This window comes from Coturnix japonica, chromosome 15 (assembly GCF_054131305.1).
Source record: "Coturnix japonica strain WE chromosome 15, WE-NBRP24, whole genome shotgun sequence".
NCBI classification, from domain to species: Eukaryota; Metazoa; Chordata; class Aves; order Galliformes; family Phasianidae; genus Coturnix; species Coturnix japonica.
Genome location: NC_140677.1, coordinates 4,515,632 through 4,542,819, shown reverse-complemented (window position 1 = coordinate 4,542,819; position 27,188 = coordinate 4,515,632). Strand labels below are relative to the sequence as shown.

The 27,188-nt window shown below is 41.8% G+C and overlaps 1 protein-coding gene across 1 annotated transcript in view; it reads left to right on the top strand.

The window, feature by feature from the left end:
• The window catches only part of LOC107319729 (uncharacterized), a 30,479-nt gene extending 7,784 nt beyond the window's left edge, over window positions 1–22,695 (top strand). The window contains exons 5-11 of the mRNA XM_085516629.1: window positions 4,428–4,664; window positions 5,798–5,875; window positions 7,016–7,232; window positions 11,462–11,670; window positions 12,176–12,248; window positions 16,186–16,303; window positions 22,015–22,695. Of these exons, the coding sequence (XP_085372755.1) occupies window positions 4,428–4,664; window positions 5,798–5,875; window positions 7,016–7,232; window positions 11,462–11,670; window positions 12,176–12,248; window positions 16,186–16,303; window positions 22,015–22,210 (1,128 nt within the window). The 3' untranslated portion in view covers window positions 22,211–22,695. The remainder of the gene's footprint in view (window positions 1–4,427; window positions 4,665–5,797; window positions 5,876–7,015; window positions 7,233–11,461; window positions 11,671–12,175; window positions 12,249–16,185; window positions 16,304–22,014) is intronic.
• Window positions 22,696–27,188: the final 4,493 nt, after the last annotated feature.

Sequence of the window (27,188 nt, the reverse complement as noted above, 5' to 3'; positions counted from 1 at the left end):
TTGATTTTATAGCCTCCAATTGCAAAGCACAGGCACATCCTGACCCCAGTTCGACAGGTTCTTGGGGCTTCCAACACCTCTTGGAGATGCTCGTGTTTGGCTGGTGAGATCTCTGCACTGAAATGTCTCTCTGTGGGAGGATTTCCACGCTGTCCTCTGAACTGGCATTGATTGATCTGACATATTTTGTCATTGGCACCATGATAATCAGAACTGTCTTACTTGGCTTCTAGGACTCTGGTCACAATGACTACAAATGATGAAGGGACACATTTGATTGTCTCTCTGGGGCGTTGATGTGCTGGGGTCTGTCTGGAGCAGGGCCAGCGTTGTGGGAACTCATGGAAGAGGCTCAGGCTGTGAGCAGTGCTCTGCTTTTCTCCCCCTAGAGAAGACCAGCTTAGGTAGAAGAGGCAGGTCTGAAGCAAAAATGGGTAATGTGGACAAAAAGCACAGAAGGATTCAAGAGTTCTGGTCCCAGCGGCAGGCAGTGGGACTAGCATGTGCTGAACCAGAGTGTTTAAAATCTTTTCTCAACAAGCTGCTTAAATCTGAAGTGCTGTGCCTGAGCAACATGCCTTGCTCCTCATCAGCTGTTAGCAAAGGGTCTGATCCCTCCCAAAGAGCTCCCTTTAATTCCCAGTAGACATTTGGTGGAACAATGAACACAGGATTAAGCCCGCGGGGAATGCAAACTACCAGCAAATTATTCCCATCCATGATTTTGATCCTTCCACTTTAAAACCGAAAGCACAACACAGAAAATAGCGCTGTGTTTGCAGCAGATTCTGCTGATTGCAAGGCATTGTGTAAGCATGCCGGGGGTTTCTTTTTTCCTTTCTTCCCTCCTTTTACCAGACAGAATAGGTGAAGAGGTTGAGCTGCAGATCTCATTTCTCCTGTTTTGCTGCTTGTGAAGTCTGCCAACAGAATCCACCTTGACAAAGTCAAGGACTCTGCGTTTAATGTTGAACTGAGTGAATAAATTATGCATGAAATTGTGTCGGAGTCTCTAGTGTGCAGAATTGCTCCTTTTGATATGAAAGGTTAATTCAGAAAGGAGTCCAAAATAGCTGGAAATTGTGGGGATAAGTGGATAGTATTCACTGTTGTGAGCTGTTATTACTAGAAATTGCATTCCCTCTCTAGCTTCCCCAGAGATTTAGCTTTGCCGGTGAATATAAACTGTACTCAATAGAATAGCGTTTAGGAGTAACAAGAGTGTATGTCCACATAGAGTAAAATATTCTAATGGTGTTTTAAAAGGAAGCTGTACTTCTTCATGTATTCTGTGTATTCTAAGGATGGATCGCTATTGCATTTAGGTCAAGAACATAGCGTAGGGAAGGTAATAAGTTTTGAGTACGTCTTTATTACAAATATGCTGACTGTATGATCCATTTCAAAGGAGCTGGACAGTTGTTTGTGTCTGATTGAGTTTATATGTGCCTTATGAAAGCGTGTTGTCTCTGATCTGAGCTGCAATCAGGTTTTCTTTCAGCTCTGGCAGAAGATTCATTCATGTTTTTATTCAGGATGTCCTCTCCCTGATCTTTTGCTGTATCTGCCAACACTGTTGCTGTGCCCTTCTTGTGCTGGCTTTTGGTTCATCTCTTCTGTGCAATGCAGTGCTACAAGTTCTTTTTTTCTTCTGTTTTTTTTTTTTTTTTCCTCCCTTCTTTTTCAATCCAAAAGGAAGTTAATGACTCACTGTAAGTAAAAGCATTAATTTTAGCCAAGTTTGCTCTGAATTAAGACACTTCTTGTTGCCATCTGTTACCATCTATGATGCCTCTGTAGCAAGGAGCAGGGATTGCACTGTAAACATTCAGGAAATTAGTTTCAGCAAGATATTCTGCAGGCAGATTATTCCCTTCTGGATCTCAGTTTTCCTCATGGTTGGAGATGTTTGGGCTCTCTCTGGAGAGAGGCACTCTTAGCAAATGACAAAAGGACCAGGTAGGAGCAGGCGAGGTCTGCTCAATCCCATGGGGAAGAAAAGGGTGGTCAGTCCCATTCTGAGAGGGATAGCAGTGAGCTCTCCTGCTCCCTCCATTGCTGCATTGCTGCTTTGAGCTTGAAGCTCCGCACTCGGATCTGCTGGGAGGTCCCAGTGTGAGCTCCAAGGGAGTATTTCAGGCATTCCTACGTAAGCATCTAGTACTGCTGCAGCTGCCCTTAGGCATTTGACTTTTCCATAGCTGTTTGTTGTATATGAAACAAGATACTTGGAGCTGCATGTGGAAGCTGTATGGTATACCTTAGGCTAGATAAAATGGACCTATTTGCCTAAACTTCAGCACCTAAAATCTACTCCCAAGTTGTCACAACACGTATTAGTGTCTTGCAAATCTCTGCAATGCACAAAGAATGTAATTAGGGTAGGAGACTGCAAAGGGCTTGAGTTGGAGGAAATGAAAGGAGACAAGTGAAATTTGAGGCTGGCTCTTCAGGACTCAAACTGTCTGAAGTGAAACATCTTTAAGCAGAGCAAGGGTAACACAGGCTTGTGCTAGATGCACATGAGCACAGGGGTCCTCCTGGGCTGAGAGCTGTGATGCTGAAGGATGGTTTGTCTGCATGAGAAGTTAGATAAGAAAGGGATAAGCTGTCAGCAGGTAGGCAGCGCAGAAAGAGGGTTGAAACAAGAAGTCCAACAAATATCCTAGGAGCTGTACAACTCCATATGGACATAATGAAGCCAATGCATAAAAGCGAGATTCTTTTTCATTAGGGAGCCATAGCACAGAGCAGTAGTAGCATATGTTTAGAGATTGCCACATCTGCTTCTGAATACCTGCCCTCCACCTCCTCCACCCAGGAAGGTTACAAGTCAGAAAGTAGCGATAAGTCATGGTAATTGCTTGAATTTGCTTTGGCTCTTCTCTCTGGAGAATGAGACCTCTAATCTTTCTTCACAACAGACTCCTCCTCCCAGCTTCCATCTTCTGACCTCTCCTGAAGCAGTGACATTGGACAGACTGACTGAGTTTCAGTTTGATATAAGATGTTCTTCCCCATAGCAAAAATCTCCCTGTTGCTTTCCACCAGTATCATCCAAGAGGGAAACAAGCTTTATTTCTTAACCACTAACAAGCTCAGAATGACACTAGTTTGCAAAATAGAATAATTCAGAGCTTCAGTGATCCATTCCCTGCTACTTTCTCATCAGAACAGTGTGCTCTCTGCTTCTGAAAGGTTCCTGAAATCCCTGTTTGGGAGCTATCAACCTCAGTCCTGAAAACAAGTTAGTTATTCAAATACTCCGCTGCCATTTCTTCTTAATGCTTTCTCTCCTACATCTCAGGGGTTCTCTCATCACTCATTGTCCACAATGTCTCCAAACACAAAAGGGAAATCTGGACGCAAGAACTGCTGTTAAAAGTTGTGGTAGAAACAGTGAGTTCTGAAAAATGTAATTGTTTCTCTTTTCACTTGAAATGCCAAGACTTGAAAGCATTTATGCTTGCCTGAGATAGGTGGATGAGCCGTTGTTTCATTGCAACGCACACAGATGCAGTTAAATAGTCCCAGATGGAATCTGAAATATTCCAAAGCAGCCTCTTGGGCAGCGAGTGCATTAACTGCCACAGGAGAAGGCTGTAAAGGCTCCCATCTGGTCATCCATCAACACTTTAATACATTATGATCAGCAGCCTGCTTGGAGGGAAGGTGTGCCGCATTTCTGAAAATCCAATTAGATGATAGAAGCCAGTTCTCTTTTATCCTCTGTTGCTGAGCCACCCAGAGCATTTTTTTTAGATTAAAGAAACATCATTTTCCTTCACAGGAGCTATGCTGCTTTATCTCTACCATGACCTGTTCTTTTATGTGCCTTATAATTCTATTATTAATTGGGATTTCAACCATTTGCCTGTTATTGAAGTGGGACTTGCTAGTTTGCAATTCCCAGGATCAGCCTTATGTCTCTTTCTCCCAAAGACTGTTGCAATTGCCACTCTTTGGTTTGTGGATAGTTACTCTTTTGAGAAGAGAGAGCTTATTGCAGCAGCTCAGCTGCCACAGGGTTTGATGTGAGTCTTCTCCCCTACCCTGATGGCTCAGTCCCCTTTGACTCAACATGCAGGTGTTTTTACTGTGATTCTCAATGAGACAAGCTGGGATGAGCGATCATCTCTTACATCCTGATTGTCTGTGAGATGTTCAGTGATCTGGGCACTGGGGCTGCTGAAGAATTCTTTGTGAAGTATGGGAAACTCCCAAGATCTCCAGAAGTAATTTCAGCCAAAAAAACCACCAAACCACTCCAAAACCAAAAGAACAAAAACACCACCCAAAAATCCAGAGTTCTTCATATTTGAGTTTTTTATATAGAGGGCATTTAAATGGTAAGTTGAAACTGGCTATTCAGACAGCAGGTAAATAATGAGTTTTCTCCATCCTCTTTTTTTTTTTTTTTTTTCCAGGCATTACACGCTGAGGATGAACACTTTGATATAGTCTTTATTGATGCTGATCAAAGGAATGCTGTTAACTACTACAGCTTTGTCATGGATAACCACTTGCTGAGAATGGACGGAGTGATCTGTGTAGAGAATACACTCATGAAAGGACAAGTCTACCTGGAGAACATATCTGAGGAAAATGTACTAGCTGTCAGGAAATTAAATACAGTGATTAATTCAGATCCTCGTGTTGAGCAGGTTGGTGCAATGCAATTGGTTAGGCTGCCTGCTGTACTGTATCTATGGATTTTTGAATGTACTCATCAGAATCTTTCTTTTGTTGGTGCCATTATTCAGAGGACCTAAAATGAACCCAAGTTTTATTATAATTCACCTTTCCTGAGTTTCTATTTTCAGCAAAAAGTCCCTGCTCTCTATATACATCATCTCCAGTGTTAAAGGCAAGTTAAATTTGAGCACTTAGAAGTGAATAATCAGCTCTGCAGCGCAACCAAGGAACCACCACTCTGCTTAAAGCCTCTGGAGGCTACAGGGCACCACCGGCACAACAGGAGACAACAAGGCTTTAAATGCACTTGTCACTAGTGCCACCCCAGCACAGTGGCACCAGCATACGAGGCTTGCTCTCAAGTATCCACTCTTCCAATAGCCTCCTCTTGGTTGCCATAATACAGGGCTTGGGCTTTGTGCCTCATCAACTCAAGATCTTTGTCTATCTGCAGGGCAGACAGCCTCTAGGGGTGCCTCCTATCTCATCCTATTATTCTATCATCAACTCAACCATCAAATACAAAGAGCAATGACTATTCTTTGTAGAACAGGGAAAGACTCACAGTGGCTTTCTCTGCCCTGAATATTACTGCTAGCCATCTAATGCATGTAAACAGCATGTTGTTTCTGTACTTATTCTTTTAATGGTTTGATCCCAGGGTTGAACCTCCTGCGCTGAGCACATCTTTCACTGAAGTATGATAACAGCATCAGAGGCAGTTGTCACAGTCCACTTAGATTCACCTATGGGTGCAGGAAAGATGTTCCAGTGAATAGTGATGAACACTGAAGTGTTGCTATGATGGTTTGCTAAGTTCCGAGAATGATTCTGGAATGTCTTCATAACAGCGTTAGCCAGGCAGTGGAAACCCAGAGATCTCAGCAGCTGACACTCATTTAGAAAATGGAGAGGCAAAATTGCTTTTATTTTCCTGGCATCTGTGGAAGCTGGGAGTTTGGGAGGAGAATGTGAGCAAATATAGATGCCTGACATATTTGGGTTGGAAGGAATTTTAGCTAAAGGATAACAGTAGGAGAAAAACTACTCTGGCCTAATGAAGGAAGGACTTTCCTTAACTGCTTATGCATTATGTCTGCAGATAATTTTACCTGTGCAAAATGGGCTGAGCATCATTCGAAGGAGCCCCATACGGCCAGATGGAGTGATTGAATCAAAGGTCTGTATTTTCTGTGAACATTTTTGGGAAATTTTTGACTTTGCTGAGAACAGTGATAAGAGCATTTCCAGGGATTTGCTGTTGGGAGCCCAGATTTATGCTCTGCTGTGCTGTTAGTGCCATGCAGATTTAGCTTGTCCTATGGAAAAGATGGTGATTTTATCTTTTTTTTTTTTTTTTAATAGGAACTCCATTTTTTGTAATGGGCATCATCCAGCTATAATGAAATTCCCATCTGGAATTGTAATCGCCCAATTCTGTAAATCCAGACCCAAATGTCTTGATTATTTGGCAGCTTCTGACTGCTCCCAAAGCTACATCCACTAGTAATTCCTGGCATTTCAAAACCAATATTTTAAACATCTTGTATTTTCCATTGTGATTCCAGCCAGGGGAAAATGATGTATGGCAGCTGATCAGATGACAGCTTGGTTTAAGTTATTGGCTGATATCTTTATTTGCGCACCAGCCCTGTGAAGATATTTTGACTGCACAGCATTTGAGCCAAATCCTGCCTTTGGAAACATGTTCTCAGCCTCCTTCTTCCTGGAGGCAGCTGATTTAGAGGGCAGGACTTGGTCCTGGGAGTGAAATAGCTGGAAGACTTAATCAGTCCTTTTCTCAGAAGTCATACCTGATCATGCCATTGTTCTTCACAGTGACAGTGATGAGTTGCTGGAACAGGCTGCCCAAAAGGGCTGTGTTTGCTCCATCCTGAAGGTGTTCTAGACCAGGTTGGATGGGGTCCTGGGCAGCCTGGTCTAGTACCAGACCTTGAGGTTGGTGGTCCTGCCTGTGGCTTGGGGGTTGGAACATGATGATCCTTAAGGTTTCTTCCAGCCCAAGCCATTTTATGATTCTATGATATCCCATGGGCCAGGAAAGACTTGACCCTACTGTCTTGTATATGGAGTGGTCAGTGCATCTTCCCAAGCATAGCCCTTCTGCTACATTGCCTTGTGCCTTGGTGTTCCTGTTGAGAATAATATCAGTAGGGGTAAGGATTCTTTTTGGCTTTAGTTAATCATATCTTTGCATTAGCTAACGGATCAAGAAGATCTCACAGGTAGAGCCTGTCATAGCAGTTCTAGTACTAAGCTTTGCCACTGATTGTGCCATGTATATTTGTCTTTACTTTAGGAAGAAGTGATGAGGGACGATGTTTTCTGGGGTTATAACAAGCAGCGCATCCTTGACCGGCTGCGTTTGGATGACAAGGTGGCCTACGTTACTGGCGGTGGGCAGGGAATCGGGAGGGCCTTTGCTCATGCGCTGGGAGAAGCTGGTGCTAAAGTAGCTGTGGTGGACCTGGTCCTTGCAAAGGCAGAAGCAGTGGCACATGAGCTCAACCTCAAAGGTAAGCATGGCACTGCCCTCAAACTGCGGCAGTCAATGTTGAAAACTTCCATCTATAGTTCTTTCAGACATGAATATGAGGTTAGATGAGGAATGAATGGAATATTAGTAGACATAATAACTGAAGTCCAAAATAAGAGGTAAAATCCTCTACAAGGCACTTCTATTTTAGCAGTAAAAACACAAAATGTAACATAAAATTGAATTTCCCCCTAGAGTCATGCTAAACTGCAATTGTAAAGGGGAAAAAGAAAGCTGGAAATATAATTTTAATGAGAAAAGAAAGGAAGTGTTACTCATTTTATAAATCCATTTGTGAGATTACAACCAAGCTTTCTTCTAAGTTCACTATTTCGTCACCTCTGAAGTTGGAACATTGCCGAGGAAATTTTCACAATCCCATTTGGACACAGACAACAGAATTTGCATCCACTCTGGTCTCAAAAAGGGTTTGATCACCAGTGGATGATCTGCCCATTGATACCTGGAGTCTCCACTGTCTTAGGGACTGCAAAGCTTTTTTTGCCAAATGGAAAATATTCAGGGAAACTGTGTTTGTGCAACTGGAAACCATATTATTCAGCAAAACAAGTCCTTGCAGATACATTTCTATTATTCATCATTCTGCATCTATCAGCTTTTCCCTAGGGAAGGGACAAGGGATGGTTCATTTCTGGTTTTGACACCATCCTGAGCCTTTGCAGAGAATGCTTGAAACAACAGGACCCAGTCTGTACAATACCAGCTTTAGTAAGCATAGGACACTTTACAGTGAGGACTGGTGCAATGGTTAAAGCTTTGATTGCTGGTCTGATCCCTAACAATGACACAGAATAGCGTCTCCAGTTCCTATTACAAATTCTTAAACCATCTAGTCCCTCTTTCCCTGAAGCTTTTCATTTTCTTATGCTCTGAAGCCATATGGTCATGGCACACAATAGCTGTGCCCTACAAGTTAACTTGCCTTTTGGATATTTTTTTTATAGTGAGATCCTGCATATCAAGCAGAGCTATTCAGAATAAATGGAATAGCTGATAGAGCCATGAGACTTTGGATGCCAGTGGTCCATTTGAAAATGAACTTAACTTTTCTCCAGGGCACTTTCAGTAGGAGTTTGATCATCTGTTCTTCAATGGCTGTCCTATCTCTGCTCCTCTGCTGGTGGGTTGCAAGCCCAAAGAAGGTGGACATGACAGAGGGGTTATGCAATACAGTTGGGGGGTCATGAGGCATTGCAAATATTACTGTGGTCCAAAGTAAAGAAAATCTCATTTTTCAGTCTTCACATATCTTTATTTTTCTAGGTCAGATACTCTCCGCCATCTTGACCAGTGCAGCTGGTCAGGGCACATCTATTCCGCCTCATGAGGGTTTCTGAGGTTTCAAATTTATTGTCGTTCCTTGTTGGAACAAAACCCAAACTTTGTAATGCTTTTGTGAAAGGGAATTATATCCAAATGCCCATTCTTGGAAAAGATCTGGAAAGGTCAGATTTTCAATCTCTTTCTCCCCAGAGGTAACTAGTGTGTCTAGCCTGGACCTCAGAAGCTTTTCCTTGAAAACTTTTGTTGAAATCAATATGTTTCCATGAAACACTTTGGCTTCAAAGAAGCAACGTACTCTGTTGGAAATAAATTTTGACAAAAAGGTTCAGCTAGCTTTACACTCACAATATTCACATGTGTAAATTAAAGCAACACTTGTAGTACTAATACATATTTTTCCTGCTATAATAGACACAAAGGAGCTGTGATTTTTTTTCCCCCCCCCGCTCTTTGTTTGCGGGTCTCTTACTCAAAGCTTGAAATGCAGCACCCCAAGTCATCCCCATACTGAATACTTCTTCAAAACATTTTACTTTGCTTTCTTAAATCCACTTTGCTTCTTATACCAAGGAGCCCTTTGCTGTCTTTTGGGATGGTGCCATCATTTCATGATGGATTTTAAACATCAGAAACTCTGTGATCTCAGTTTTAGCTTTGTTAGACATCTCGGGTGTATCTCCCTTGGCTATAGGGGTCTTTGTTTTTACATCCTGAGTGAATACCTTTTTCAACTGTTGCTAATGGATCCTGACAGAAGAACCAAAAATGATGAAACAGAACCAAAAACTCCTAAGGGTTACCTTCCTATACATACTTCTATTTCTTCAGGGGTAACCGCTTCCTCTACCTTAAGGGAAGAATTAATCTGATGGGATTTTTAAAATGTGCATTTTCACTGTAAACTATGCAAATGCCTTTCCCACAATGTCACTTCTGATCTTCTTGTCTGTATGCAGTGTATTACTTCCATTTATGCTGAAAGCCTAAAGACTGAGCTCTGTGTCAAAGGGGCTCCCCTGCAGAAGGGCAGATTGGGCACACTGGGGCTCCTCTTCTGCTCATCACAAAACTGCCCCCACCAGCTTCACAAAGACAAACTGAAGTCTGAAGAGATGCTTTGGTACCCTCATGCATGTAGCTGCAGGGCTCTTGCTTCTGGTTGATACTACAGATTTAAACTGTTTTCCCATTGTTTATTTTACTTGTTTATTTATTTTGTCTGATGGTTTGGGGTAACAGTGGAGAGAAAGAAGCTGTTCTCTCAGAGTGCAGAGATATCGGCTGATTAAGGTCAAGTGTGGGACTGTTGGAAATGAGCATGCCTCCACTAACTCTTCTCTAGACATTCATGGCGCCTTTTGTCCTATTTTTGTGAGCTATCATGTAGGATGAAGCTGTAAATGGGATGAGAATCGGAGGGCAGGTGAAAAGCCTCATTCTGTTGCCCTCAGTTACAAGCTTACACCCATTTTTTCTGCAAATCGAATAAGAAAGACCAGGGCAATAACAAATAGGAGGAGTAAAGTGGGCTGTCTGGATATTCTTATTCTTCCAGCATCTTTATCATAAAATCAGTGATAAAAGAAGAGGGTTTTTTTTTGCCAGAGTATGCGTTCATTTTTTGTAGGTGGCTCCCTCTATGGGGAGATTATCACTGAGATATTATTGCTTTGCCTCCATCTTAAGAATTGGTTGGAAGAGCCTTCTCTTCTGCTCAGAGATATTTGAAGTTTTTTTTGAGGAGGGATCTTAACTCCATACATGTTAAAGAGGGGATGGTACAGCAGTGTCCACAGCCCTTTGGTTTCTGAGCATTCTCACAAGGTCTGAAGCATCATCTGGGATACATCTTGGATGCTGAAGTATGCATATAGTATTGATCACATGGTCTCAAATGTCCATGAACAACGGGTATGGTACCAGTCAATGATCTCAAACATCCATGGACAATCAGCACTGCATATTAAGAGCCAGCCCTTCCCGCCTGCAGTAGGTATCACCCTTCCTTCTTGCTTTCTAGGGAGAACTGCTTATAACATACAATCTTTCCCCAGTCCAGTGGTTTGTAATAACCTTGTTACCGTGGCTTAATAATAAGGATATTTAAATCAAATTTTGATATTAAATTAAATGAAGCTAATTACAAATCAGCACTGGAGCGATAGTCAACATCTTGATCATTTTCCTAGGAAAGGAAAGCACAAATTTTACAGCAAATCTTTTCCCTTCAGAACGTTTGCTCTGCTTACTCTGACAGTGTGATTTGTAGCAAGCAAGGCTTGGCACCACGACCATCACACCTGTGAGCCTGCAGGTATTTCCAGTTAGCTCCCACCTAAAACTGGGTTAGTTTTGTCTGAAGCTCCTTGCTGACTTCACTATGCAGTTCAACCAGAAAACACATTTTTTGGACAAATTGGCTGACTTTCTGTAGCATGTGGAGATCTGTCATATAATCCATATGTATGCATTCGAGCAAACGAAGGGACCCCACCGCTTTGTCTTGTTCTGGAGTTGCTCTTTCCGGTCCCCAGCACCCAGGAAATGCTGGAGTTGCTCCCCCGCTGGGAAGCTGCAATTGAGTGTTTGGACAGAAGATGGTGCAGTGTTCACAGCTTCGTCCTGCTCAAACGCTGAGCTCTGCTTTCAGTTTCATGTTGGCTACCAACAGGCAAACCTTGCTCCAGTTAGCAACTTAAATTTCATTGCAGTAACAAATGCACACTGGCTATGGTTTGTGTAGAAGCAAATTAAAGCGGTGAATATATATGTAATGCATACATACATATGAAATACAGACATATAGAACTGGGAGATGAATTAATAACTAATCATAAAATAGATATATTTTTTTTTCTCTCTCTGAATTCCCATACTGACTTCATCACCCCTGTTTTAATTCAGGGATTAAAAGCATTGCCCTTGCAGCAGATGTAAGCAAACCTGAGGATGTGCAAAGGATTGTTGATACCATTGTAGCTCGGTGGGGCACAGTTGACATTGCATGCAACAACGCTGGGATCAATATGAATTCTGCAAGTGAAGATACTTCACTAGAAGAATGGGACAAAACTTTCAATGTCAATTTACGAGGACTATTTTTGTGCTGCCAAGTGAGTGTGAAATGCTGTACAGGTTTGATATGCAAATGGGAAGCAATGTTCGTAGTATTTAATTTACCAAGATTAAACACCATTTTATTGTTAATGTAATCATAATGGGGTTAATTTCATGGGATTAATCAACTTACTGATTTTGGTCAATATTTTCAGAACAGCTGGTCATTACTTACTGTCCAAGCTTAGGTGCTTAAAAATGGCCTTATTCTGGAAGGGTGATTATTCAACAACCCCTGAAGAGCAGAAAGCTTTGGGGGGCCATTGCCAGCATCAGTGATTTAAAAAAAAATAAATATATTGCCAAAAGCAAAGAGGGTCCAAAATGGCAATGGAATTTTTCCTGCATCAGCCATTTTTATACCAAGTTTTTATATCGAGTGCTTAAAAAAATGTGTGAGCACATAAACTCTTCTGAAAAGTGAAGACTAATTTATTATCATGTCATTATTAGCACAATCACAAAAAGGGTCACTGGTCTTTCCTTTAATTTCTGTCACAGGCTGCAGGCCGCATTATGCTGAATCAAGGATATGGGAAGATAATTAACACTGCATCTATGGCAAGTTTAATAGGTGAGTGATGAGAGCTAACAGTTGTGCTTCAGAATCCATATTTTAATTACTACCGATGCTATTTGAATCAATTAAACCTGTATTGGGAAGGAGTAAATCACTGACATTTTGTATTAGAGGAAATGTACTACAAAATTTTTATTGATATCATTTTTCAACATTTATCTGTCCTTTATGTTTTAGAGCACTTACTGCTTTTTATAGGAGAGGTGGAGTCACCTGTGCGTCTGTTGCAGTGATGGTGTGGGAGAGGTGCTGGTACTCTCCCCAGTAATTTTGGGCAAATGAGTTTCAGTGCAGAAAGTGGTGCCCTGCTGATGTTTACAAGACACCTAAATGCTATTGTGCCATTCTTTGCCACGGTACCGTGGTTATATTTCATTGTCGTTGCCAACAGGTGTCTCCACCGACGCTGCTGAATCAGCAGCGTTGTGAAAAGCACCAATAAACCATTGTAACATATGGAATGAAATCCCTACTGCTGAGCTAATCTGGAAGGCAGTTACATGCTGGTGAACTGAGGCCCATGTAACAAAAATTGATCAATTACACAAATTAAGCATAGCCCTTTAGGAATTTATTTTATTGGTCTGGACATCTGTTGCAGTATTGTCCAAATCCAAAAATCAAATGGTGCCTTGGGTTGCCAAGTTAGGCAAGAAAATCTAGTAGCTATAAAAGTACAACTGAAAACCCCTGTATTAATATCATGTCCATCTGCTGAACGTTACATAAATATGCAGTCTTTTTATTTTCCTTGGGAATAACATTTATTTTTACAGTGCCCAGTTTGACTTTCTGTGACATTCTGTTCAGTTTACTGGGTAGTAACTTTAAATGTTTCTTCAAAAGTGCATTTGTAATGTTGTTGTTAATTTTTGTCAAGTGTCTTTACCAGCTGTTTCACTTATGCTCAAGTGCAGGCACCATACCTCTGCCCCAGCTTTGTAAGGTAACATAATCCCCCAAAACCAAAGTAGATTTGAAAAGACTGCAAAGCTTTTGACTTCACGTACCCTCATGAAGTGCAGCTTTGAGTGGGGCCCAAAAGGGACATTATGCATTCTGATCAAATGTCACTGAAAGTTAATGCACGCGGACACGGGTAGACCAGAAGTTAGGAGACAAAGGGATGTGTTTACCTTCTGAACCTGTTTGGATCTTGGCATGGGAAAAATCTAGTAGTTATAAAACTACAACTGAAAACCACGATGTTCATATCATGTCCATCTGCTGAATGTTAAATAAATATGTTGGTTGGTTGGTTATTTAAGTATGTTGGCCAACTGGCATAGTATGAAATGTTTCTAGAAATAGTTAGGGGATATAGTTGTGGGTTGTTTTTTTTTTTATAGGTTGAGTCCTTCCTGAGAGATGGAGGAAAACAAGGAGACTCTTTGCAGGATAGAAAGGTTTTTGTTTGTGATTTTTATTTTCCAGATACACTGCTCAGAGTCAATTCTAATTAACTGAAGATAGGCTGCATACATTTTGCATATGTGCATGTTGATTCTGGTGTTTGACTGGAATTATTCCAGACGTATGCTTCAGCAGCAGAGAGGAGGCTGCTGCGGCTCTGCCATTTGTACAGGTGGAACTCCACTCTAATTTTTACAGCAAATATCTTTAGTGGGAAGTGATCTGTTCTTCTCTCTGTATGCTCTTCTCATTAACATTACACGGCTGCTTCAAGGTCAGGCAAGAAGCCTTGTGCACTGAACAAGGTAGCAAAAACATTGTGTCAGATGTTTAAAATGTAATGCAGCTGATGTTGGCAGCATTTTTATCTGCTTGCCTCCCACCTTCTCCATGCCAAACAGGAGCGAGCGTTCTCCCTTCATGTGGACCTTATGAACTCAGATATCCCGATGACACTGCTGGAGGCATGGCTTCATTCACAGGCTCTGGTTTGGAGGGCTGAAGATTTGTGGGTCTATGAAGCATTACCCAAAAATGTGGCTTGGGGAATGGAGGTGGCAGTACTGATGATCAACGAAGTTTTTATGTGTCTCAGGAGGAAAATATTCCATCTTGGTTACCTTCCTTAGCCATTACTATGGAGAAAAAAGCACTGACATGGTGAGAGTCTTGTAAATCCTGACACCCCCACCCCAAGTCAGAATGCTGATTGCTGGCAACCACTAGCTGCTCTCACCCGTGTGGGCAAGAGGTGCAGAGACAGTGCCAAAACTCTTTTCCTCTGAGCAAACGTTGAGTGATTTATCACAGACAGATGTGTTTGGAAAGTTTAGCAATGAGCTGCTTTGGGAAGGTTGTGAGGTTAACTACCATAGTTGTACATAACTTGCAGCTGATGTGCTGCAATTAATCAGGAAATTAGGTGCCACTCCTGCTCAAGAGCCCCCACAGAGCACTGTGTCTGTGGGGTGATGGGGACAAGGAGAGCAGCAGGGTTCTGTGGGTTGGAATGGGATTCATTTGGTACAGAACAAAAAATTAGGGCAGGAGAAATGCTGGCAAAGGGGACAGTTTCAAATAGTTTAATTCTAAAAAGGCCCGATTCTCAGCATACCTTCAGCACATGGAGTAAAAGGAAACACTAATCCTTGCCACAGTTCTTCATGTTCTTCAAATCCATTCATAGATATTTATCTCCATTTGTAGGTACAGCAGATATCTCAGTTTGTAGATATTCTTTGTTTGGTGAAGCATTGGCATAGGCTGCCCATGGTGCTGGTAGAGTCACTGTCTCTGGAGGTGTTCAAGAAAAGGGTATATGTGGCACTGGGGGCCATGGTTAGTGGGCACAGTGGGAAGGGGTTGATGGACTAGACATTCTTTCCAACTGTAATGATTCTGTGGATCTATGGTTCAAGGCATACTGACAGGCTCGGCACCTTGCAGCAGGGGTCTTCACTCTTTCAGAGCTTGGTTAACTCTGACACTTTCTTCTCTGACAGTCTTCTTTTCACACTTCAAATCAGCATACTTACTTGAAAATAATTGTTTTAGACAGAAAGTAGTAGTGAAGGTGTTGGGGTACCATAGACAGCAGTGGTCTGGAACTTATTTACCAACTTGGTAAATTTGGCATAAAGCTCCATGAGTTAGGACCAATGCAGTGCCAACTGCCAGTGACTCCACGTGCTTCTATCTGTGTGTTGTGAGTTTCACCAGAGGCTCTCAGGGTTTAAGACTTTACACCCACTGTAGATTTGTCCTTAAGCAGCTCTCTGAGAACACTGCAAGCACGAGAGCTGGCAGAGGGGCAGAGCCACCAAGCACACTGCACTAACAAACCTGAACATTGTAATTAGCAAGCCGATCATCATCCCTCCGTGACTGACATGTGACATCTCTGAAACATCTTCAGAAGCTTTAGATTCTGAAAATGGTGGGTGTTCAGGATTTTTGGGATGCACCTGTGCTCACATCCATACAAACACTGATTAGATAATGTGTTTGCTTCAGACCGTGGATAATTTAAAAATTAAGGTGAATAATTTGTTCCAGGGAGATATATAATATGGTGTGTTACATAAAAATCTGTAATGCATTGATATTATATCATGGGGTATAGCTTTTCCTTAGTATTGCAGTGTATGAATATTTTCCATAAAATATACATATGTATAAAGCATAAACGTGCAAACACTGATGTGTTTATTTATCCTTCTTGGAAAAAGTCAAATACTTGCATATATGTTTAACACATTGCTTTTGGCTTTGCCGAAACACAGAATGTTTTGAGTTCATTTCTTTTTTCTTCATTTCTCCCCGATGCTGAGGCAAAAATGCAAGGTGACCAAATACAGATTTAGTGTTGCTGTGTGATGAATAAACTCTTGTTACTCCATGCCTGGTATCAGGGAAACGACAAGGAGTTCATCTCAAGGCAGGAAACAGCACTTGAACTTCCCCACACGTCTTAATTTGAGGAGAATAAATATTTTTTCTATTTCTGAATCTCTTCCAGTTCCGCACCCGCAGAAGCAGTTGGCATACAATGCCTCCAAAGCCGGGGTCGTAAAATTAACACAGACGTTAGGAACGGAATGGATTGACAGAGGAGTAAAAGTCAACTGCATTTCTCCGTAAGTAAAATGTAGTCTCATTCTGAAAGTACAAAGGGAACGAAATGTTCTAAAAAGCTCAAATGAGCAGTATCTTGGAAAATAAAGTTTCTAATTAGCAGGTGGATTGCATCCCTTTTTATGTTGTCTTTTCCTTAACAAAGGTTTAAATACTTATAACCGAGCCCGCTCTGTTGCTGTGTATACTCAGGGATTTAAGAAGAGGTTTTAGCATTTGATAATAGGTTTTCCAATAATGTGAAGGGTAGTTTTTAGCATTTCTCTTCCAGATGAAATATTTCCTTAGTCTGTCCAAGCCTTCCGCGGTTAAAGAAAAGGCTTTTGACACTTAATAGACAATACTTCTTTCCCCTTTTTGCTTGAGACAAATATATAGGCACTTAAAACGCCACATTGCAGTGCTGTAATTGAGATACCGTTCAGCTCTGACAGTTGCAGGAGGCCAGGTGTAATTTTGTAAATATATATCTGTATTTATTACAAATTACAATTTCCTTATTTTTTTGAGGCTTAAAGCTGCACGTTTTATTTTATGATATTTATTCACCAGAGCAAAGTTTTCTTGCCATCTTTTCTCTCCCTGTTTCTCACAGACATGGCCAACACACAGTCATTTTATTAAACAATTAACAGTGCATGATAGTGCTAAGCAGAAACCCAAGTGGATAGCGCTAATTGGAAGCGGTCAAATTCTGTAGACCGTTGAAGTCAATCAGAGTAAGTAAGAAGGGCAGGATTTTAACCCAGGAGTTAAATTGTAATAATGAAGTTATAATGTATGTCAAATTAGGAAAAACAAATTACATATTTTAATCCACAAAGTGGAAGGGAAAAAAAAACACGGAGCTCAATGGCAAGTGCCTGTGTTTTTACTGTCAGTTTGGCTCTCCGATTCCTTGTGCTAGCTGTCTTCCTTATGATTATTTATTACCAATTATAGCAGGGACTCCAGCCTTTGCTTGATGTGATCCATGGATTCTTTTAACAGCATCTTACTTGGTAGTAGGATTTTCCCCATGCCAATACTAACAGCTCTGCTATAGCGTTCTCACAACTAGGTCTGCTGAATTTACACAGGCTTTTAGGAGCCAGGGGAGATGAAGGGAATTAGGGAAGCCCAGCAGGACCTGGCAGGAACCGTGCCTGCAAATGCACAGGTAATCGTTACCAACAGAGATGGGATAGTATGCCACATTATCTGTGATCACAGGTATGAAGGTTCTTAGAGGAGGAATTACCTATTCTTGAGTGGTTTGCATATATTTTAAGTGTCTCCACTGAATGATCAAAACTCATTGTTTTGTGTAAGTTGGAAACTTACACTCTTCTTTGAAGAAGTTATGTTTTTGGAGGCAATTGTCAAAGCACTGAAAAGAGAGCCATACTTGTCTGTTTCTACTTTATAAGCCAAAATGAGGTTGCAGTTTTATCATCACATCTTTAACTCTAACTGTGAGCTCAAAATCCTATGATAGGAAGTGGGATTTTTCTTTGCAAAGCAATAGCCAAAAAGGGCACAGAAAGGACAAAAGTTTCTGCTGTACTGAATGTCTCCAGCTCTTTCTCTCCAATGCAGCTGGGGACATGGACTGAAAGGCTCCCAAATCCTCGCAGAGTTTTACTTCAAAGCTTTGATTGACCCCATCCTGTCCAGACACATGTGGAGCTCTGGGTCAGAGTTTAGTGTGATTTGTACTGCTCAGATCTCCCTTGCTAAAAGCAGACTCTGCATATGCTACTGCCTGTATGAGAGTTGTGAACCTTATTTTGGTGAGGCCATCAAAGTACTTTGCTGGGTTGGAAAAAGTTCCAAATGCATGAGTTTATCTGAGCATGGATGTCCAGTGTAATGTGCAACATTCTGAGAGATTCTGAAAGCTATGAGGAGCACAAGAGATGGATTTAAGCCACGATAGAAGATTAGCTCCAGATAATCTCTGGAGAAGTAAAGTATGTAGGTGTGCCCTTAAGTCCTTTGCTCTCCCCACACTAGATTTCTTTAATGCTTTAAGGCATTCACAGCACATATCTGCCTGAAGCTCCGTACACTCCAGTCTGGCCTTGAACATTATTTCACCATGCAAACCTTTTGGCCTTTTTTCCTCTTCCTATCTGGTCACTTTTTATCAACTTAATTTCTTAACGAGTGCATAAAACTTATGCAGACCAATGCATAAAAGTTATCAATGCATAAAATGTTATGGCAGAGTCCTTCGCATAATTTACTGCATTTATAAAACTGAAGATCCAGTCTTTTCTCACTGGCCAGGCAAATCTCAAGCCCATGGGCAGAAAGTGACTGAGATTTGTTGGATCACATGGGATCCCAGGAATCCAATAGATGCCCCATCCCTGGAGGCATTCAAGGCCACGCTGGATGTGGCTCTGGGCAGCCTGGTCTGGTGGTTGATGACCCTGCATATAGCAAGGGGACTGAAACTACATGATCATTGTGATCCTTTTCAACCTAGGCCATTCTATGATCCTCTGAATTTGCCTCTTGTTCCATGCAGAGCAAGCATCTCTGTGCCATTGTCTTTTCTGTTCCTTCATAGCTTGTTGCACAGTTGGTGCCATGCAAAACGGAAGTGCTGGACTTCATCAAAAGAGACATATAGTTTGGGCCGCAGAGGGGACCTATGAGTAAATGGTCCCTGTCCCGATCCCTGCAGATATTTCAAGTCAGATGGGTGTGATGGACCAGGGAACTTTGGGGACCTCAGCTCTCAGCATGCATGGGATGCCTCATTTTGAAGACAGCATGCTTGACCAATGGGCTCTGTATAATATGAACTGGATGCTTTCAGCCCAGTGGGAACAAGGTGTGATAAAGCAGGTAGGGATCTCCTCAAATTTGGGGTAGCCAAATTTGGGGGAAAGGAAAAGCGGGTGAATGAGCAACCCGGAATCATCTCAAGGCATCCCAATTAAGAGGCATTACCATCCCCATTAAGCAGCAGTCATTGCTGGTAAGTATCTTTGGACTTAAATCTAATTCCTTGGGAGATGTCCCAATTAAGTGGATCTCTTGATTAAACACTTCCTGATTAAGTGGAGTGTACTTAACTCATTCAAATTAATAACTCATCTGAAAGAAATCAAGTTACATACAGATGGAATCTCTTTTTGCTCTCATTTGGGGATTGAACGCACATAACAATTCCAGTTAAGTATCTGGTAAGTGATATTTTTCCTAATGTGTCTCTTGGAGTGGAAATGTTTTAGGCAATTGTTTTTTGTTGTTTTATTATTATTTTTTTTCCTTTCTTCTCCTAATGTCTCAAATTGTCCTGTGTATCAATAATTAAATATTGATGCTCATGCCTAATGTTAAGGAACTAGCAGTTTGATATTACATTGACATGCAACAGAAAGTACTGATAGGCTCAGCACTGCATACAAGATGAGGTAGGGAATTAATGCATTGGCAGTTGTCTTTGCTGGAACTGGTTAGGAGCCAACTAAAATCTGCCTAAAAGGGTTCAACAACATTAAATTGCCCAACTTGGCACCAAAGCTTTCCCAGAAGATGTGTAGTATCAATGACATTCCTAATATTTATAGTGCCATCAGTATGTGTGTTTGCAACTTTAAGTTTTGTGCTATATTTTTTTCTCATTTATGGAACAAAAAAAAAAATTGTAATGAAGTTTTGTCACACATCAAAATTTTTGCTACTCAAAGTGAGCCGAAGGAAAGGTCAACCAAGAGGTGAAGCCCTGGGCTGAAATCAGACCAAGGATGGTTTTTCCTAACATTGAAATACATCCTCTTATAGTGAAATCTGCTCTACTGGAGGAATGTATGCTGTATTTCCTAATCCACATTCCCTTTGGGTTCAAACTAAGAAAACAAAAGAATCATAAGGATTTGAATTTGATGTCTGATAGTGCAAAGCCAGAATGATTATGCAGGTGGTTTTGTGAGTGCAGTGAGAGGCGTGTAGGGGAACAGAGTGCGATGTACTCCACATCTGCTGCTCAAAGCACAGTTCTCTCTGAAGTAAACCAGTTACTGAGGAGCTTGGTTGACTGAGGGGGGAGACTAGGAGCTGTGCTTAGGGGAAAGAAGCAAAATCTGCAGCCCTATGCTAGAATGCATTTGATACTAATACACCACCAGAGCCTAACCAAGCTGCATTGCTCAGCATTTCAGAACCGCTGTAGTGTTTATTGTCAATTACAATAAGAAATAAAGCTGATCTTTAAATCATGCCTGATTAATGAAAGCAAAAAAATTTGGGGGGGAAAGTCTGAATTAGTTCCACTTTGTAACAGAGTAAATAGAAGATTTCAGCCTTCACTTAAAACAAAAGGTAAATCTCATACCCAGAATCCAGCGTGTCTCAAAAAATGATTTCCTTGGAAGTATAAATTGGGATGCCGATGAAGTTTCAGAACAAAATGGGTATTTTTATACTTTGTTCGTTTCATATTTATCACTGGCTTGTTTGCTAATTTTCATTTGCAAGAGGCAATTCTTCCAGCTAACTGGCTGCCTCAATGGGCCACTGATTTCTTTGAAGTGACAGTCTGTAAATATGCATAAAAAAGAGATGCAATTAGCGTGTGTGTGGTTCAGTGCAGCCTGATTTCATTGGCAAGTTTACCCACAGTGTTGATAAGCTACATTATCTAGAAAATTGGCCGCTGAAAAACAGCACCTCTGATTGCCAGCAAAGGTTCCAGATAACAGGGTGCTGAAGAGAAATATAATTGAGGTTGAATATGTTAACCAAGGTGTCACATGCTCCTTAGAAGCGCTAATTTATCAGCATGTTGGAATTTTTATTAACATTTGGAATGCATTTCTACCACACTAATGAAGTGGAATTGGCAGTTCAGGTTTTAGTTATTGTCATTTCTGAGAAGTTAAATGTAATTTCTCGTTAGACACAGTTATGTAAATATATTTGTTCAGGGGCTGAAAAAATTATACATTTCACAAAATACAAATATGTTGTTAAGGAGGAGTATGACAAATCAGTTGTAGTTAAAGTCATAAAAGCCAGCCTAACGTTCGCCGTGCATTGTGCTTTCCGGAGCATCACTCATTTTTAGGGCACCCGGAGAAAATGAACTTAGCAGAGCTTTAATAAATGGTGTAGTCTCTCATTAATGTAAAACAGGCAAGACAGGTACATGCTTTGCCGGGGTATTTGTTTGATGGGATTTCACTGTGATGTGTCTCTCCTTTTTTGTGTGGAAATAGTTCAGGGCTGAGAAAGGTGCTGGCATTTGCTTTCCTTGTGTTTGACGTGTGGGAAGTTGGGCTGTTTTCAGTTTCTGGGCAGGATATGAACATTGTGTAACATCATGCTGCAAAAAGAGAAATAGGATTATTCTGATTTCAGCAGTTCCCAAGAGTAGCAACAGACCTGGTTGGAGGCACCTTTGGTTCCAGTGCTATGTTGCCTTCTATAAGAAAATGTAAATTGGAGTTGATGATGAGTAACCTGAAGGTTACGGGGTCTTGCTGTTAGCTAAGACGACAGTGTGCATGTTCTCCTTTTAGAATAAATCCTCTAAGCCTGCCCAGTGGTAATGGAAGGCAGTCGGAAAACTGCTGCTGAAGTTTGCATTCTGAGCTTCAGTCGATGCCAAGACTCTCCATGCTACTCCCCATGGCTTTCCTTCTGAATTAACACCTTGTACTGCCTTTCCACTTGGGCCAATAAATTCCTTAACCCACACCATGTTTGCTCTTCACAGAGGCATCGTGGACACGCCACTCATCCACTCCCCGGAGCTGCAGCCATTGGTGCAGCGCTGGCTGGCGGACATCCCTGCTGCCAGGCTGGCACGGGTCACCGACCTGCAGGCTGCTGTTGTCTACTTGGCCTCTGAAGCTTCAGACTACATGACGGGCCACAACCTGGTCATTGAGGGTGGCCAGAGCCTGTGGTGAGAGCCCACCAGCCTCCCTTCTCGGGATTGCATTCACTTAGTGGAGTGGTAGAGTTTAGTGCAAGCACAGCTTTGGCCTCTGTGGTTGAGTGACTGGCTAATGGCTGTTTTCCTCTTCTGGGTGTTTCTTTGGAGGTTCATATTCTGGGAAAGAAAAAAAAACACAAAATCAACAAAACCTTCATTTTCAACATTTTCATGTTTTCTACTATGCAATCATATTTCTGTTAAATTATACTTAATCATGTAAGGGCGCATTTACTGTAGTGAGATTTGGCTATTATTTAGTTTAATAGAGGGCATTTTTAAAGCAATTAATATTTGCTGCTCTGTGCAGGATATTGTTCCTAGGCTGTTTTTTCTTTTCTTTTAATTTAATTTTTTTTTTTTTTTTTTTTTATTCAAGTTGTTCCAGTGACATCTGTGAGTGGTAAAAAACAGTTGGATGTACTGTTGAAAAGAATAAATTAGTTCATTGCATTTGAACCCGAATGTTGCCATTTTATATTTACTGGTGTTCTTAGTTTTTGACAGTGTTTTTATACAAACACCCACATAAATGCCCCTAAAAGAAAAGTATTGCGTTTAATAGAGAATCATGGCTGGCAATCATAATGGCTGCAATCCAAACCCTTTGAGGTAAGTGGGGGCTGCTCGTGTATTTTAAATACATGTATACGTGTTGATATAACTAGCTCTGCATTCTCCTTGATAAGCAGATGTAAGCAAAGGTCTTCTTTTACATTTTTTTTCCCCTCTGTAAAATTCTCCAGACAATTCCTGAGTGTATATCAGGGCCATTTCCAAAGGTCTCAAGACAGCTCTGTTGTCTTGAAGAGCCCATCCCTGCTAGACCACTGGGTTCACGACTTATAGGCAGTAAAATGTGGCACAATAACAACACCGGTGATAACGCTCTGAATTTATACAGACTCCCATCCTGAGGGCCTTTAAGCATAACCTTAGCAGAATTTACGGGAAGGAATTCACTTGCAAGTCCTCATGTCATTTGTTTTGCATTTGGCAGCTCTTTGTTACCATAACATAAATAATTGTGGATGAATGTCATTACTTTGATTAAGTGCTACAAGTCCATACATTGGCTAGCCATTATTGTGGTGAATTGCTATAATGGCCTCAGACTTGACATTTCACCGCCACATTGTAAGGTATGCATTTCGCTGACGTGCTATCATGGTTATCATGGAAAAAGTGCAAGAAGATACTTGTCTTCATTAAATTTTCTATTAGACCATTGATAATTAATACATATCTTGTGCTTCATCTCCAGTCGTTTTTCTGGGGAGTGTTGCTATTAAGCGACTCACGGCTGGAGCTTTTTGGCTTGAAATCCCTGCCTTGTGTGCATGATCTAATTTATTGACAATGCTCTGCAAACTCACAGGCTTAAGGAGAGCTCAATTTTGGATAAATCTTCAAGAAAAACAATTAAGGATTTAAATGTTTTATTATTTTTCTGGGCTCGCACAACATTTTCTCTCTTAGCTCCCACACTTGCATCATTTTGTGTCATGCTCTGGAGGGCTTGGAGCGGTTCTCACATCCCTCTGGCTGGCTTTTCACCCAGAGGTTAATGTACAAACATTGGTGAACTCATCAGGAGCTCTTCCAAGGGATCCTAGAGGGGCTTGTACACTATCGCTGGGACTGCCGGTGAGCAGTTTGTTGCAGCTCCTAGTTAAAGTGTAAAATAACAAACTTTAGCTAATTTGAACCATGAACTGGAGTTGGCACTCTGACTATAACCAATGCTCTTGCTTTTCTAGCGTGAAGACAAAGGGCTGAGCTCCCTTTCCCTGCCTAGGGATGGCTGCAGGTTAGCTCCAACAGGCGTGGGCATGGTGCTGCAGGAAGCCAAAGTTCATTGCCCTGGTACTGGGTGTTTTTGGAAGGTTTGCAGTTGGCGAGGGTCATGCTGTGACTTTTTCAAGCTCCAAAGTAACTTTAAAAACAAAACCCAGACAGAAAAAAATGACCCAGACTTTAAAAAAAAGTTATATCAAAGTGATCTCTTAACTAAGCAACCTTCAGTGTTTGGACTAGAACTTGTCTTGTTTCAATCTGCTTACCCTTGGGCTCTGCCTTTGAAGGGTGAGTGGAGTATGTTTATCTGCACACAGGTTGATGTGGGGCTTGGCCCTTGTTTGGGGGCACTGCCATACACCCGCATGGACCTGGCTTGGAGGGGTTGGTGCAACAGGCTGCACTCATTGGCAGTGGACCCATGGGACATGATGGGCTCTGGTCAGCCAGCCCAAGGTGCCAGCTCCCCATTGTGACTGGTGACTGCGTCTGATGTTTTCAGCTTCTATGGCAACCTTATCTTGGCCAAAGAAATGAATCCTGGAGGTGAAGAGGTGTCAGAGGGGATGTACTCAGCCCCAGACACATGCTGAGCTACCCTATGTGCTGCTCTATCCTTTATAATGCATACCTCCACCCTAGAATTCAGTGGTTCAGTGGCTCCAGAAATAGCATCGTGGCTCTTAAAGGTCTCATGTGTAATTTCTTGGGGGGGGGGGGGGGGGGATAGGGGTGGTTACTGTTTTCTGACAACATGACCCTACAGTGAGCGGAAATCACAGTTTTCCCTAATAAGGGAAAACTGCAGCTCCAGAGGGATGGTGAAAAAAAAATAAAAGCCATTTAGAACTGAAGACCTGAAGAAAAAAGGAAGAAGAAACATGCTTTACAAAGAAGGCCCCACTCCAGGCTGCGCAGGCGGCAGCGGAGCCGTTCCCGGCGGCACCTCTAGGAGGAAACCTCAACCTGCTCTGTGCCTGCGGGAGCTGCTGCTTCTAGGAGCTGCTGCTCAACTTCTACACTGCTGCTAAGTTGGTACTTTTGATATTTCTAAGTTTTTTTTTTTTTTTAACATTTATGTAGAACACCACATAATTGCAGAAAAGATAATAGTCACATACCCTAGGGCTTGGTGTACACTTATGTTAAAAGTACAGCTTTTATTGGCAACTAAAGTAATAACCTTTCCATGTCAAATTGCTTTAAATTAAACTTAAAAAAAAAAAAAAAAAGAAAAAAAAAAGAAAAAAAAAATGCTGGCTGATACCCACTCTTAGTAATTGTCAAACATTAGCATAATGTGGAATACTAAAGCTGCCTAAATCTTGGGTTTAAAAATAATTATTTACTTAGGTAAATTCTCTATTCTAAAACATTATATTAGGTTTTTCTTTTTTTTTTTTTTTTTTTTTTAAGGCAGTCTCCTGTATAGTTAAAATGCAGACTTAGGCTTGACATTGGTAGTGGGTTTGACTGTTACTGTGGTCTCTGCAAGGAAAAGGCTGGACATTGCTTTTTAGCTCACCCTTCCATCACTGGTTACCCCAATGGAAAGGTGTTAAGGTGATGTCTCCGAAGGATCAGGTGCTGCAGATGACTGGTGGTGATGCAACACTGATAACCTGGCATAGCTGCTGGTTGCAGCTCCCCCTCCCACCCACCCATTTCATGTGCTGGAGGACATCTGGGATACAGGTGTCTCAGGTATGTGTGTGCTCAAGGCCAATGGCAACAGGTCAGTGAAGTGTTTCATACAGGTGTGTTTTTCTTATCTGTTTCAGCACATTGCAAATGCAGAGGGCACCACTCAAATTTCCAGTGCAGAGTGGGAGAGGAACCTAGGAGATATCAGAGGTAGTTTTCAGGGTTCTCTTCTGCATGTGATGGAAACTGGACCTTCCAGGTGCCACAAAGACACAAGTGGTTTTAGGAGGCCCAGAACCTGGAGTGCTCAGCAGAGGACACCAACCCATCTTCTACCTGGCCCCTCTCTAACTTGCTGCCCATTCGTTAGTGGGAGTCCACTAGTCAACATTTGTGGGAAGTTCAGCAAAGTCCCCTTTGGAACATTGTCTTAAAGAAAACAACCATTTCCACAGAATGTGGGATTTTGTGGCAAATTCCTGGTCATCTTCAACTAGCAAAGTAGAAAGGTATTGCAATTCCCACTTCTTTAGCAAGCAAGAAATTTTGGGAGGCTCTTACTGCTTTTCCTGCCAGCAGAAGGGAGAGCAGCACCTGGAAACAAGAGGTTTGAGACCTTCATTGAAAGAGCACTGGGCAGTATTTGGGAAGGGAAATACAAAGAGCTGGGACTGAAAACCAGATACCTTCCCCAGCCTTGCCTAATACCATTTGTGTTTTGTGCTGCTCTTGTAAATCTGATTATGTATTAATTTCCACACAGTTTTAACTCTTTAAAGCAGGGAAAGAGAATACATGTTCTTCCACGAAGAGCCTTGCTTCTAGTCTTCTACCTGTCTAGTCTCCTTTCTGCTTTCTCCCTTCCTCCCTTCTCTTTGCTTTTGCCCCATAGCCCTCCCTCCCCCTGCCTGCTTGCCTGCCATTGCTGCTGTAGTCACTCCATTGCACAGAGGCAGGTGGTAAGAGTGGAGAGAGTCCAAATGGAGTCTGTTGTCAGTGCACTTGGGCTGCCCAGAGATATCTCAATGCCGGGTCCTAGATATAACTTCCATTTACTTGCCCCTGGTGACAGGTACACAAGAACCACTTGGGGTTGCCTGTTGTGTGTTGTATCACCACCCACGAAGCTCACGGTACCAGGACTTTATCAACAGGAGTGAATGTGGGAGGACTCTTGTTTCTCGGTGAGTACAAGTAACTCCCACCTCAACGCCTTTCTCATCCGAATATGTGAACATGTTCTTGAATCCGGGGAAGGATAGAGATCCATTCTCACTTTTGCTAATGTCCTTTCTCTAACCTATGCTCATTGAGGACTACTTCAGCCTGTTCTGGCTTGGTGGTGGGGACAATAAACCATCCTCTGGGGTTTTTCGGTACAGAACCCTGCACTGGCAACTACAAGCTCTTTTTGCTACGCTCTACTTGCTCTCCCTTCACCATCATCACATACTGTGTACAGACACAGTTTGTATCTTAAGGAAGCCTCATTAATTCACAAGATACATATT